This window comes from Tachyglossus aculeatus, chromosome 2, assembly GCF_015852505.1.
Source record: "Tachyglossus aculeatus isolate mTacAcu1 chromosome 2, mTacAcu1.pri, whole genome shotgun sequence".
NCBI lineage: Eukaryota > Metazoa > Chordata > Mammalia > Monotremata > Tachyglossidae > Tachyglossus > Tachyglossus aculeatus.
Window position 1 is genome coordinate 47,705,620 of NC_052067.1, and position 14,516 is coordinate 47,720,135.

The 14,516-nt window shown below is 46.6% G+C and overlaps 1 protein-coding gene across 1 annotated transcript in view; it reads right to left on the reverse strand.

Moving 5' to 3' along the window:
• Window positions 1-3,768: 3,768 nt before the first annotated feature.
• TBX20 (T-box transcription factor 20) overlaps window positions 3,769-14,516 on the reverse strand; it is a 73,582-nt gene continuing 62,834 nt past the window's right edge. The window contains exons 7-8 of the mRNA XM_038772608.1: window positions 7,633-7,745; window positions 3,769-4,574 (exon numbers count right to left, since the gene is read on the reverse strand). Coding sequence (XP_038628536.1) covers window positions 4,234-4,574; window positions 7,633-7,745 — 454 coding nt within the window. The 3' untranslated portion in view covers window positions 3,769-4,233. The remainder of the gene's footprint in view (window positions 4,575-7,632; window positions 7,746-14,516) is intronic.

Here is a 14,516-nt window from a genome sequence, read left to right on the forward strand (position 1 = left end):
TAATAACCACTAAGCCAGGGTGCGATGTTGCCCACACCATTTACAGAGCCAAAGGAAAACTACGGGACAAATACAAGGGGTATATATCAAAAACACACCATATTTTAATGAAAGAAATTCATATCCACACTTTTGCACTTCTGTACAATTGGGGAGTGATATATCATTTTAAGCTGTTTACAAATAACATTTAGATGCTTCAAATATTACATAATGTTGATATTACATTTCTAGCTGAAATAAATATATTGCACTTTAAAAGAAACTTCATTCAATGTTACTTCATAGTGTTAGGCTTATAATTTCTTCTTTCATAAAACATTTCCCACCCCCCCACACACACTTCATTACACGGTGACTGTTCTCACGCAATTCATTAAATGACAAATGACACAGCAAACAGCAGAACTGTGCTACAGTCTGTTAAAGAGGCTACATCCAGTTTTCATCTTTCCAGGTAAAGAAATCTTCCCTTAGGTTTCCAAAATGAAGAAAATGAATTTCTACAGCGTTCAAAGTGTACCAGAGGTAAAATACAGTAAACTGCATTTTTTGTCCAGATACTGAAAAAATTTACTTCACAAACATGTGCGTTTACTTTTTTATTATTAGCAGTACTAGTATTATTATTTCCATGACAGCATACTTTTATAAAAAGGAAAGTTTTTAAAAATGGTCACTGGGGGCCAGGAAAGACATCCATTGGACCGTCAGGCTCCCAAGAAAGCATGAAGGGATAGTTGCTGCCAACGCATGCAGTGGACTCTTTTCTAGCCAGTAAAAAATCTGAGGGAAAGGATGCTTTGGATCATTTTCTGAAACTTTCAGTGGCCTTCCATAACCGTTTTACATCCATCTCTAATTCGTTATTACCTTAATGTTCCTGTCCCTCTAGCTCTGGCGAAGGCCGCTACACAGGTTCTTATCCGCAAAACACGCGGGCCTTTTCAGGTCCTTCTAATCTTTCTGGTCCTCCGATACTAATATTCCCAATGTGCCTCAATCGAAGAGCAAGAGAGGGCAGTGAATAGAGAAACAAGTCCAACCTCGTCTGAAAATAGGCAGCTTTAAGATGCTCTTCTGTGATTATTCCCTACCCCACAAGCATTCTACTCCAATGCAGACCTTTCCTGCATTGGAGCTACCCAACTTAGCCTCCTATAAGAGCTGGGCAGAGAGGCTGTGAAGAGAACCTCAGCCTAGTTCACCACAGAGAAAAGCCACATGGGCTAAAACTGGCGAGTCTCTCAACAGGAGATTTCAGGTGATTTTCTGTCCAATCAGAACCCTGTCTGATCCATTCAGAAGGGCTCCCACGGGAGAACACCTGTCTCCAGGGCATCCGGGAGGGAAAAGCCACTGTGGAGATTACAGAATTTATACTACTCTCTTGCTGAATCAGAATTACCAAATGGTTAAAATGCTTTGGGAGCTCCAGCTGGGCTCCCCACCATCAAATGCCAATCTTCTAGGCCTTTAATGGTTCTCTGAAAGCACTCCAGTCTACTGGATTTCATGATTTTGAATGGATGGATTAAAGCAAGCAGATAACTATGGGAATCTCCCAAATTCTAAACCCTGGTGGGTTTCTCTTCGATCCAGGAACTTCCAAGGCAGGACTAGGTTACTCCCTTTTCTCTCAGACAGGTAATTTGAGGTCTTGAGAGTGAAATAGTCCTCAAAGCATGAGAGTTTGGCCTGACTGAAATTACGATGGCATTTCTGCTTCATTAGACGGAGACCTGGCTTAAAGAACAGGGACAAGGGGCAGTAATGCCAAACATTAAGCCTTTTTTACAGTCAGAAATGCTCTGAGGCTCCGTCTCCACAGGAGCCTGTGCAGATTGGGAAGTCAGTCCTTAAGCGAGTTAGAGATTGGCATGATGCACTCTCCAAAGCACCTAGAAAAAGTTCCCTCGACCCAAATCACTGCCAAACACGCATCTCACCTTGAAATCTCACCTTGAACGGATAGAACCCCCTACCCTGTTGGCAACTCTAGTCTCTAGGCCTTGGCTACCCTACACGCTGCTGCTTCTGGCTCAGAAATTCATACTCCTCCCTGCCCTTCTCTGGGACCTGTCAGCAAGAGTGTGGCGGGATAAAAGAGAGGAACTGAAAAAGTAAGTGGGCATTGAGCAGACACCGTCAATATAGAAATCACCTACTTTTCTGGACTAGATTTTACGGGTCTGGCTGTCAGATGGTGGGATACAGGCTGTTCAGGAATATTGTATTGGCTACCAAAGAGGGGTGGGAGGAAGGTGGGATGGTCCGGAGAGGAGTTCTGGTAAAAGGATAAGTGGATGTTAATTTTGAAGCCAAGTCGAGTCATTTGGACTGGGGACTCCATGGCAATACAGGGGTCAGGCTGTCCCTCACTCTTAGCCTGAGGAGATGACAACCTGCACCAGAGATCATGACATGGGGCTGGGCTGCCTTGTGCCAATCATCCAGACGGCCTTCAGCAGCACATTAGCTCCTCCAGTGATTGGCTCCAGCCCAGGATTTTGCTGTTCCTACTTATGTGGCTGGCAGGATGCTGCCACTGGCCTGACCCTGGGACCTTTGAGTTCCCCTCTTCCTCACTGGGCTGCAGGGTGAGCCAGAGTCTCCCAGTCACCATCATTATAGTTTGCAATGCCCTCCTTCTCTCCCACTCCAGCCCACCTGCAAAAGCCCAATCTCATTGGAACAGTCAGGCATTAAAAGGTGACTGAATCCTGTCCACTGTACTGCTAAGAATCCAGTTTTACCCTCTTCCATGTTACCAGACCACAACTGAAGCACCTCAAGGATGTAGAAGTTAATCTAGGGACCATTCAGGATCTCTTGGTGAACAGTGATTGGCCGGGCCGTTTGGATTCAGCTTTTACAACTGAAATGCTTTATTCTACATGTGGTAATTTCAGTGCCAGCCAAGGTTATGCCCAACAAAATAATGACAAAGGAGCCAAATCGACTTTCAGGTGGACAGGCTCGAAGTAAACAGTGCTCTCTTGGGCAGAAAGGACACTCCAAATCTCAGCCTCAGGCTAATCAGGGACTAATCAGCTCAGGCCAGTGGGAAAGTTCAGGTTCCCTGGTAGCCAAGGAGACAATGTTTAGGAGACTTAAGTCCCCCCTGATTCTTTGGAGCTGCCAGTGGCAATGAAGAAAAACGGAGGAGCATCCCCAAACCATGAAATGCTTCCTGAGCAGGATATAGCTCTCTGACTACTGGACTCAGAAGTCAGCTTGGCCAACAGCTTGAGATCAGTGATACGAAGACCTGTCCTTGGTTTTCCCAGAGACTGTGACAGGGCCAACGGGGGAAGAAGCGTGATCTTCCACGGTGTTTCTACAAAGTGTTAGTTAATTCTCTGGGAATTTCCAGGGAAAAAGCTGTCCCCTAAGGCTCTTGCCCCCACAACTTTACAGCTCTTTGGGGATGTTGAAAACAGAGAACTGCTCCCTGCACATCCAAAGCTTAGGGATCCTGCGCTTCCTGCACAAGGAAGAGAGTACTGGCACTCGGTAGCCCTCTTCGATTTGTTTCTTAATGAGCTGTTTAGTATATGCAAGTGCCCAGGCCCACTCATAGGCACACATAGATACCCTTCAAGACTGGCAACTAGGATCGCCTGGCACTGGCCCTTCGGTACTTGGAAAGGGTGCTCTGAAATGATTACGAGCCCATCATCCATAGAAAGGAGACTACAGAATAATGCGAAGGGCAACTAAACATGCTCTAGCTATAGCACTCACCCCTCCCACCCACCCCCAACCTTTGCTACGTGTAAGGAGTGACACAGTACTGAATACAGCAGAGTGGAGACAGCATTACCTCTTTCAAGATTCTTTACACTAGTGAAACCAGAAAAAAACGCTCCTACACATCGAATCTGTCCATTTCTGCATCAACGGCATCTCATGCAACTCAGAAACCACGTGCCCCTAGAAAATCTGGCTTCTCGTGGTTTCCTCAAGGCCCAGGTCTTCTAATAACTTCAAGGCAGGTCCGTTCTTGCTGAACCCAAAGAGAAACTGCCCTTCCCCTCCCCAGAAGAATCCCTGTCCACAATCCACACTGCTTGAGGCTAGCGCTTGCTTTATTAGGCGTTCAGCTCTCTTCTTGAATGGGTCCCAATCCTCAAGGAGAGTATCCCACCCCCACTCCACCCCGGCCTTTAGTTTCAGAACAAATTTGCACATTCTAAACCTGGATCCTCCTCCTCTCCCCACTTTGGCCAGTCATACAAACGGTGTCATCACTGCAGAGGAATGGCGGAGTCCCTGCAGAGCTGCATAAGGCCCCTGCTGAAAATAGTGGTGGTAGCGGGGCATGTGGAAAGAGGGGAACGTCGGCCCGCTCCCCTGCATGGAGCTGGCGATGGCCGAAGGGGTGAGGGGCATTCCGAGACGGCTGTACGGCGGCAGCGAGCCCTGGATGGGGTGAGGAATGGGTGTGGCCAGGGAAGCGGTACCGGTGCCCAGGGCTGGCAGGGGTTGTGGCGGCTGGAATCCGGGAAAACTGGATGAAGAGGACACCCAAGAGCTGAGGGACAGATTATCAGATGTAGTGAAGGCGGATCCTGGAAACGGAAAACACGAAAGTCAACGGGCCGACCTTAGAGAGGAACGCGAACGGCGTTGAGTGGATTGACACCCTTCATGGGAGACAAATCAGCCCTACCGAGCAGATGGTTACCATTGAGAAGCCTGGAAGAGGAAACTGACCAAATCGGAAAAATGTATTACTGTTAGCGTCAATTTCATCATTATTACTGCAGATCTCTTTTCCAGAAACTGACTCAGAGATCAAGCCCCCCAAAAGTGTATACTTCCCTAAGTCCCTTTCTGTTGATAATCTCAGGGAATTGCTTCACAGCAGAGAAGACTGAATTGGCTGTGGGAAGGGAATGCGTCTACCAACTCTGTGCCCTCTCCCAAGTGTTTAGTACAGTGCTCTTCATGCAGTAAGCAGCGTGGAAGCAGCGTGGCCCAGTGGAAAGAGCACGGGCTTTGGAGTCGGAGGTCATCGGTTCAAATCCCGGTTCTGCCACTAGTCAGTTGTGTGACTTTGGGCAAGTCACTTTACTTCTCTGGGCCTCAGTGACCTCATCTGGAAAATGGGGATTAAGACTGAGAGCCCCAGGTGGAACAACCTGATCACCTTGTAAACGCCCCAGTGCTTTGCACATAGTAAGTGCTTATAAAATTCCATTATTATTATTATTATTATTAAGCCCTCAATAAATACCATTGATTAATTTCAGCACCGTACTCAGGGCTTTAAAGCTAAGGGGGCCATCTTGGGGCTGGCGTCCATGAAATACGTCTCATGTCTCAGTACCAACAAGCCAGTGGAGCCTCCCAGGGTACCAAAGGAACCCCAGGTCCGCCCAGCCCAGCAGACAGAACCCCTCCCTGTTGGAGAGCCCCAGACCTCAGCTCTTAAGGAGGTGCCCCGTGCCCCAGGAGGGGTGCATTCTGGAAGAACTGGACCCGGTCTCTGCTGCAGGAGTTACCAGGCCAGCCAGACCCAGCCTTTCAGATGACAGAGGTCTCTGGCACCACAGATATCAAGAAGGCTCAGGACTCCCAAGCCTCTCCCACGTGTCCCATCACAAACACCTCAGGGAGTGAGAGCCCTGATATGATAAATTGAATTCTGAAGCCAGGGGAGCCATCCAGTAGCACTTGGCATCACGGGAATCCCGGACGGCTCTTCCATGTGGTAGCAAGGGGCTGCTTTCGGCTGAGAGGCACTGGGGAGGAGAATGAAACATCACTTCTCCTTTCCCTGCCAATTCCCTGGGCAGCGGCCATTACAGGTTCAATTCTGAAACCTGCCCAGGGAGGAAGAGGCCCAGGGAGGAAGAGGCCTGGCCAAAGAGGTCTTGGCCTAGAAACTGGCTAATTGTTTCCATCATCAGCCACTGGTTTCTCCTTTATTTCCTCCTCGCATCTCTGCAGCCATTTTTACAGTAGTCCTAGACACAGAGCGCATTGAATGAATGAATGAATGAACTTCTCTGGGCCTCAGTTCCCTCATCTGTCAAATGGGGATTAAGACTGTGAGCCCCAAGTGGGACAACCTGATCACCTTGTTTCCCCCTCAGCGCTTAGAACAGTGCTTTGCACGTAGTAAGTGCTTAACAAATACCATTATTATTATTATTATTATTATAGAGAAGCAGCATGGCTCAGTGGTAAGAGCATGGGCTTTGGAGTCAGAGGTGATGGGTTGGAATTCCAGCTCTGCCAATTGCCAACTGTGTGACTTTGGGCAAGTCACTTCACTTCTCTGGATCTCAGTTACCTCATCTGGAAAATGGGGATTAAGACTGTGAGCCCCATGTGGGACAACCCGATCACCTTGTAAACTCCCCAGCGCTTAGAACAGTGCTTTGCACATAATAAGCACTTAAAAAATACCATTATTATTATAGTACTAATTACCACCTAAGTCTTTGTCCTGAAATGCATCAGTTCCAAAGCTTGATTATATTCTCTCAAGGAAATTTCTCTCATTTCCATTCTGTCACCAAAGTCTGAGGGGGGTCACTGGAGAATTCAAGAGTAACCTCACTGTACCCTAGGAGGCAAAGGTATCCTCTTTCTTTCCTCCTTTTAGGCTTAGGGTCTCTTCTCTTTTGGGTCCCAGAGGATAGTTTCTCTCGCAGTACTAATGCCCAGGACAGGGGTCAGCTGCTCAACATGAATTATACTGACACAGTCCTGGCCATCAGAACACACAGGCCATGGTCAGAATAAAATAGGCCCAGGTATCTCACTCTACTTCTGAAGGGTGACCTACTGCATGGCAGTAATAGTATTTATTTATTAAATGTTTACTGTGTGACAAGCCCTTATTAAACATGGGAGAAGATACACACAGATGGGAGTTAAACATGGACCCTGTTAGACCCTGTAGAGAAGAGTGTGGCACACTGGAAAGAGCACAGGCTTGGGAGGCATGGGTTCAAATCCCGGCTCTGCCACTTGTCAGCTGTGTGACTTTGGGCAAGTCACTTCACTTCTCCGGGCCTCAGTTACCTCATCTGTAAAATGGGGATGAAGACTGTGAGCCCCCCATGGGACAACCCAATCATCTTGTCACCTCCCCAGCGCTTAGAACAGTGCTTTGCACATAGTAAGCGCTTAATAAATGCCATTATTATTATTATTATTATCATGGAACTCACAATCCTCCAGCTACCAAACTCTGATCCAAAATCTCTAGTAGCACCAAAGCAATGTCCTGAAGATGCTTCTTCCAAACTAGAGGTTCAGTTTTGTTCACCTTGGTCTACGGAAGGAAGATTTTGTCTTAACAACCTCATTATTACTATTTATTATTATTAATCATTTTTAATGAGAGCTTACTGTGTGCAAAGCATTGTACTAAGCACTTGGAAGAGTACAAAATAACATCAGACACTTTCCCCGCCCACGACGAGCTCACAGTCTAGAGGGATGCTAACAGTCCAGAACCACAGGCAGGACTTTAAACGGCTCCCGCTCGCTGACAGTCCATCTTTGAGTTGAGCTTATTTACTGCCTAAAGAGGCCACCTACCTCTCCATGTTGGAAGGGGCTCTGTGACCTTGGGGTTTAAAGGGATCTTCATCTCTGCCCATGCCTTACCTCTGCTCTGCGTTGTCTGGCTCTCATCTCCCAGAGCATCCTCTTCTCCTCCATATGTACGGATTGGGGATCGGGCATAGGAATGTTTTTGAATAAGACTCTCCACACTTTCCCTGGATATAAAAATGACATTTCCATTAGCTGAGACTGGATCTGACTGGGGTGGACCGATTTGTAGCCCATCAAAACGTTTTCCTAGCCAGCAATCTCTGAAAAACCGCAGACTGGGTTGGAGATGATTTACATTCAATTTCATAACCAATACAACCTAATGATTCTGGAATGCTGGCCATTGTCCTAAAGACTCTTCCACTTTTAATAATAATAATAATAATAATAATAATGGCATTTATTAAGCACTTACTATGTGCAAAGCACTGTTCTAAGCACTGGGGGGGTTACAAAGTGACCAGATTGTCCCACAGGGGGCTCACAGTCTTAATCCCCATTTTACAGATGAGGTAATTGAGGCCCAGAGAAGTGAAGTGACTTGCCCAAAGTCACACAGCTGACAATTGGTGGAGCCCAGAGAAGAGAAGTGACTTGCCCAAAGTCACACAGCTGACAACTGGCAGAGCTGGGATTTGAACCCATGACCTCTGACTCCAAAGCCCGTGCTCTTTCCACTGAGCCACACTGCTTCTCTTATACAGTTCCCCTTGCTTGGGACCTCCTTCCCCCAAACCCATCAGATCACAGCTCTTCCTACCTTTAAAGCCCTACTAAAATCCCCCCTCTTTCAAAAACGTTTTCCCCAAATAATTTTCAGGAGCCTAGTCTTGTCAACCCAACAGCCACTCAGCAGTTATATTTTTAATTTTACTCCCATCCTCAGCACTTATGCATGTATTAATATTTTCAGCTAGATTGTCATTTGCATATTCGATTATTTATTCCGCTATTCGATCCTGATGGGCCTGAGCTACATCCTGGTATCTGTTCCTATGCATACTGCTTTTCAGTCATCTTTGTCTCTCAAACTGCCTCTTAAGACTGTGACCTCCTCAGAGGCAAGGGAAGGTGGGTCTTCTGTATTTTTCCAGTCCTCTGCATTCATTCAGTGGTATTTATTGAGCACTTATTGGGTGCAGAGCACTGTACTAAGTGCTTGGGGGAGTAAAGTACAACAATAAATAGACACCTATCCTGTTTTCAGTGAGCTTACAGTCTAGACAGGGCCGGGCAGAGACAGATATTAATATAAATACATAAATTACAGATATATACATAAGCGCTGTGGGGCTGGGAGTGGAGAGGAACAAAGGGAACCAGTCAGGGTGACTCAGAAGAGAGTGGGAGAAGAGGAAATGGAGGGGGGCTTAGTCAGGGAAAGCCTCTTGGGGATGATGTACCTTCAATAAGGCTTTGAAGGGGGGAAGAGTAATTGTCTGTTGGATTTGAGAAGGGAAGGCATTCCAGGCCAGAGGTAGATAATTGAATGCTTTAAAGCCAATGGTGAGGAGTTTTTGTTTGACGCAGAGGTGGATGGGCAACCACAGGAGGTTTTCGAGGAGTGGGGTGACATATCCCGAACGTTTATGTAGAAAAATGATTTGGGCAGCAGAATGACATATGGACCAGAGTGAGGGGAGACAGGAGACTGGGAGGTCAGCAAGGAGGCTGATGCAGTAATCCAGGCAGGGCAGGATGAGTGAATTTATTAATGTGGTAGCAGTTTGGATGGAGAGGAAAGGGTGGATTTTAGTGATGTTGTGAAAGTGGGACCAATGGGTAGGTGCTCAATAAATACCACTGAGTGATTGATTGTGCACAGATGTGTGGTTAACAGTTGGTGCCTTGCAGTTCCTGAAGTCATTTAGGGCAATAGTAGGGATTCATTCATTCAGTCGTATTTATTGAGCGCTTACTGTGCGCAGAGCATTGTACTAAGCGCTTGGGAAGTACAAGTTGGCAACATATATTCATTCATTCATTCATTCAATCATATTTATTGAGCGCTTACTGTGCGCAGAGCATTGTACTAAGCGCTTGGGAAGTACAAGTTGGCAACATATATTCATTCATTCATTCATTCATTCAATCATATTTATTGAGCGCTTACTGTGTGCAGAGCACTGTACTAAGCACTTGGGAAGTACAAGTTGGCAACATATAGAGACGGTCCCCATACAGAGATGGTCCCTACACAACAACGGGCTCACAGTTTAGAAGGGGGAGACAGACAACAAAATCAAACTTGTAGGCAGGTGTCAAAATCATCAGAACAAATAGAATTATGGCTATATGCACATCATTAACAAAATAAATAGAAGAGTAAATATGTTCAAGTAAAATAAATAGAGTAATAAATCTACAAATATATAAAAGTGCTGTGGGGAGGGGAAGGAGGTAGGGCTTGGGGGGAGATGGGGAAGAGGAGAAGAAAAAGGGGGCTCAGTCTGGGAAGGCCTCCTGAAGGAGATGAGCTCTCAGTAGGGCTTTGAAGGGAGGAAGAGAACTAGTTTTGTGGATGTGTGGAGGGAGGGCATCCCAGGCCACGGGAAGGACGTGGGCTGGGGGTCGACGGTGGGATGGGCGAGAATGAGGCTCAGTGAGGAGGTTAGCGGCGGCAGAGGAGCGGAGGGTGCGGGCTGGGCTGGAGAAGGAGAGAAGGGAGGTGAGGTAGGAGGGGGCGAGATGATGGAGAGCCTTGAAGCTGAGAGTGAGGAGTTTTTGCTTGATTTGTAGGTTGACAAGCAACCACCGGAGATTTTTGAGGAGGAGAGTGACATGTCCAGAGCATTTCTGTACAGAGATGATCCGGGCAGCAGAGTGAAGTATAGACTGAAGTGGGGAGAGACAGGAGGATGGGAGATCAGAGAGGAGGCCGATGCAGTAATCCTGTCGGGATAGGATGAGAGATTGAACCAGCAAGGTAGCGGTTTGGATAGAGAGGAAAGGGAGGATCTTGGCGATGTTGCGGAGGTGAGACTGGCAGGTTTTGGTGATGGATTGGATGTGTGGGGTGAATGGGAGAGTGGAGTCGAGGATGACACCCAGGTTGCGAGGTTGTGAGACGGGAAGGATGGTAGTGCCATCTACAGTGACGGAGTCAGGGATGAGTTAAGTGACTCCTGGGAAGTGACCCCAGTAGTCATAAGACGAAGTATGGCCTTGTGGAAAGACCACAGGCCTGGGACTCAAAGGTCCTGTGTTCTACTCTCAGTTAATAATAATAACAATAATGTTGGTATTTGTTAAGCGCTTACTATGTGCTGAGCACTGTTCTAAGCACTGGGATAGATACAGGGTTATTAAGTTGTCCCACTTGGGATTCGCAGTCTTGAGCCCCATTTTACAGATGAGGGAACTGAGGCACAGAGAAGTGAGGTGACTTGCCCAAAGTCACACATCTGACAAGTGGCAGAGCCGGAATTAGAACCCACGACCTCTGACTCCGAAGCCCGGGTTCTTTCCACTAAGCCACACTGCTTCTCAGTTCTGCTATTTCCTTGATCAGTGCATTTGGAAAAGTCACAACTTTCCTATGTCTCAGTTTCCTCATTTGTAAATTGAGATTTAAGTATCTGCTTTCCATCTTCCTTAGACTGTGACCCCCATGGGACAAGGACTGTGTCTGATTTGATCTTCTCAAATCCACCCCAACTAATGCAGTGGATCTGGATCTGACTGGGGCGGACAGATTTGCAGCCCATCAAAATGTTTTCCTAGCGAGCAATCTCCGAAAAACCGCAGACTGGGTTGGAGATGATTTACATTCAATTTCATAACCAATACAACCTAACAATTCTGGAACCCAATTCTTGGCACGTCGTAAGCCCTTAAGAAATGCCACAATTATGATCATAGACGTGGTCCTTCTCCCTCTATTGCTCTACCGTCATCCCTCCAACCTTCCCACCCAACTCTCAACTTCAGGTCAGTTCTACCTCTAACCAAATATAAATTAAAGCTAATACTTAATGGCTGGGCATCTCCATTGTTTAAAAAGGAAACCCGAGGTTTTGGAAGTCAGTACTAATAAACTGCACAATTCAGGTACACTGGAACAAGTCATCTAGGGTCATAGCAGTGCCTTAATCTGAGCCACTGATTGCCTAATAGGAGTAGTGATATATCAATTTCTAATCAATCAATGGCATTCATTGAGCACCTACCATGTGCAGAATACTATACTAAGACATTGTACTAAGCATTTATTCATTCATTCAATCGTATTTATTAAGCACTTACTGTGTGCAGAACACTATACTAAGGGCTTGGAAAGTACAATACAGCAATAAAGAGAGACAATCCCTGCCCACAATGGACTTACAGTCCAGCTGGGGTGAGTCAGACATCAAAACAAGTAAATGGGCATCAATAATAATAATAATAATAATGGCATCTATTAAGCACTTACTATGTGCAAAGCACTGTTCTAAGCGCTGGGGAGGTTACAAGGTGATCGGGTTGACCCACAGGGGGCTCACAGTCTTAATCCCCATTTTACAGGTGAGGTAACTGAGGCCCAGAGAAGTTAGGTGACTTGCCCAAAGTCATACAGCTGACAATTGGTGGAGCCAGGATTTGAACCCATGACCTTTGACTACAAAGCCCGGGCTCTTTCCACTGAACCATGCTGCTTCTTTATATAAATAATATAATATTATTATATAAATATATAAATAATATAAATAAATAGAAGACTGTGAGCCCGTTACTGGGTAGGGACTTTCTCTATTTGCTTCCGACTTGTACTTCCCAAGCACTTAGTACAGTGCTCTGCACACAGTAAGCGCTCAATAAGTACGATTGAATGAATATACAGATATACATAAGTGCTGTGGGGCGGGGGAGTAAAGGGAGCGAGTTGAGGTGATGTGGAAGGGAGGGGAGCTGAGGAAAAGGGGGCTTAGTTTGGGAAGGCCTCTTGGAGGAGCTGGGCTTTCAGTAGGGTTTTGAAGGGGGGGAAAGTGATTGTCTGGCAGATTTGAGGAGGGAGGGCATTTCAGGCCAGAGGTAGGACACGGGCCAAGGGTCCGTAGTGAGACAGGTGTGACGGAGGCACAGTGAGAAGATTAGCAGCAGAGGAATGGAGTGTGAGGGCTAGGATGTAGGAGGAGAGAAGGGAGGTGAGGTAGGAGGGGGCAAGGTGATGGAGAGCTCTGAAGCCAACAGTGAGGAGTTTTTCTTTGATACGGATGTTGATAGGCAACCACTGGAGATTTTTGAGGACAGGGGTGACATGCCCTGAACGTTTCTGCAGAAAGATAATCCGGGGAGTAGAGTGAAGCATAGATTGAAGTGGGGAGAGAGACAGGAGGTTGGGAGGTCAGAAAGGATATTGATGCAGAAATCTAGTTGGGATAGGATGAGCAATTGTACTAACACGGTAGCGGTTTGGACGGAGAGGAAAGGGCGGATCTCGGAGATGTTGTGAAGGTGAGACCGCAAGGTTTTGGTGATGAATTGGATATGCGGGATGAATGAGAGAGAAGAGTAGATGCAATCCCTGCCCACAAGAAGCTTCCAGTCTATGGGGGTCCCTGCCTTCAAGCATCTTCTAGACTGTGAGCCTGCTCTTCTAGACTGTGAGCCCGCTGTTGGGTAGGGACCATCTCTATATGTTGCCAACTTGTACTTCCCAATTGCTTAGTACAGTGCTCTGCACACAGTAAGTGCTCAATAAATACGATTGAATGAATGAATGAATCTTACAGGGGAGACAGGTCCTAAAATCAATTATGTGCTAAAGGTGGTTGTGAGGTCTGAAGTGACATGGACGTATCTGAAGTGGCAGTTGAGGAATATAAAGTGAGGAGAATAGAACTTAGTCGGGGAGTGCCTTCTGGAAGAGGTGTGATCTCAGAAGGGTTTTTGACAACAGGGAGAGCTGTCGTCCGTTGGTTATGAAGAAGGAGGAAGAGCTTGAGCGATAGTTTGGCCATGGTAGAGAGAAAAAATGAAGCACAGTGAGTAGCTGACCTTGAGGGGAATAATGAGTGCAAGCTGAGATGTAGGGATAGGAGAGGGTGGATGAGTAGAAACATTCTTCAGCACTTGTCTTGCCTACAATTATCCAGCCCATTTTCTTGGGTTTTCGGCCAGCATAGAAATCAACATCTTTTACCATTGGCTTTATATAAATGGCTAGTTGTCCAGGCCAACAAGGCAAATCTCTCCGCAAGGTCATCCAAATAGGGAGTTCTAGTGACATCAGAGTCAAGTCAGTTAACATCTCGATGATTAGGTTGGCACTTGAGCAGGAGACTTTTATTCTCAAAACTAGACCGTTCTAATGGACTTGGCTAAAGCCCATATTGTTCCAATTTGTTGAGGCCAGATTACTTGGGGAATAGAATACTACTTGGGCTTTCTGTCTTGCATCTCTGAGACTCCAAAAGCCCAAAGGACTGAACCTTATTAACCCTTCCTGTGCCCGGGATCAGTTCTACCCCCTTTCACAGCCCAAGGAAAGGCCCAACTGATGAGTGAGGCAGTTCCAAAAAGAAGAGAGTGCCAGGTCTGATGAGGCTGACATCACAATTTCTGTTGTCCCTCAAGCCCTTCATTCCCCTGGCAAAGCTGCTGAGTAGATCTCTGTAGGGCTCTATTGACCCCTGAGATTGCACTGAAGGTGCCCCTTGGGGAAAGGAGACAGAAACTGTCCCTTCCTAACCTGGGTTCTAATCCAGCCTCTGCCACTAGTCTGCTGTGTGACCTTGGGCAAGTTACCTCACTTCTCTAGGCCTCAGTTACTTCATCTGTAAAATGGGGATTAAAACTGTGAGTCCCATCTGGGATGTGAAGTGTGTCCAACCTGATTAGCTTCTATCTATCCCAGTGTTTAGTACAGTCTCTGGCACACAGTAAGCGCTTAACAAATAACTTTGGCCTCCCTTCTCTTAAGGACTTTGATGCCCCAGGATCTCACATATGTC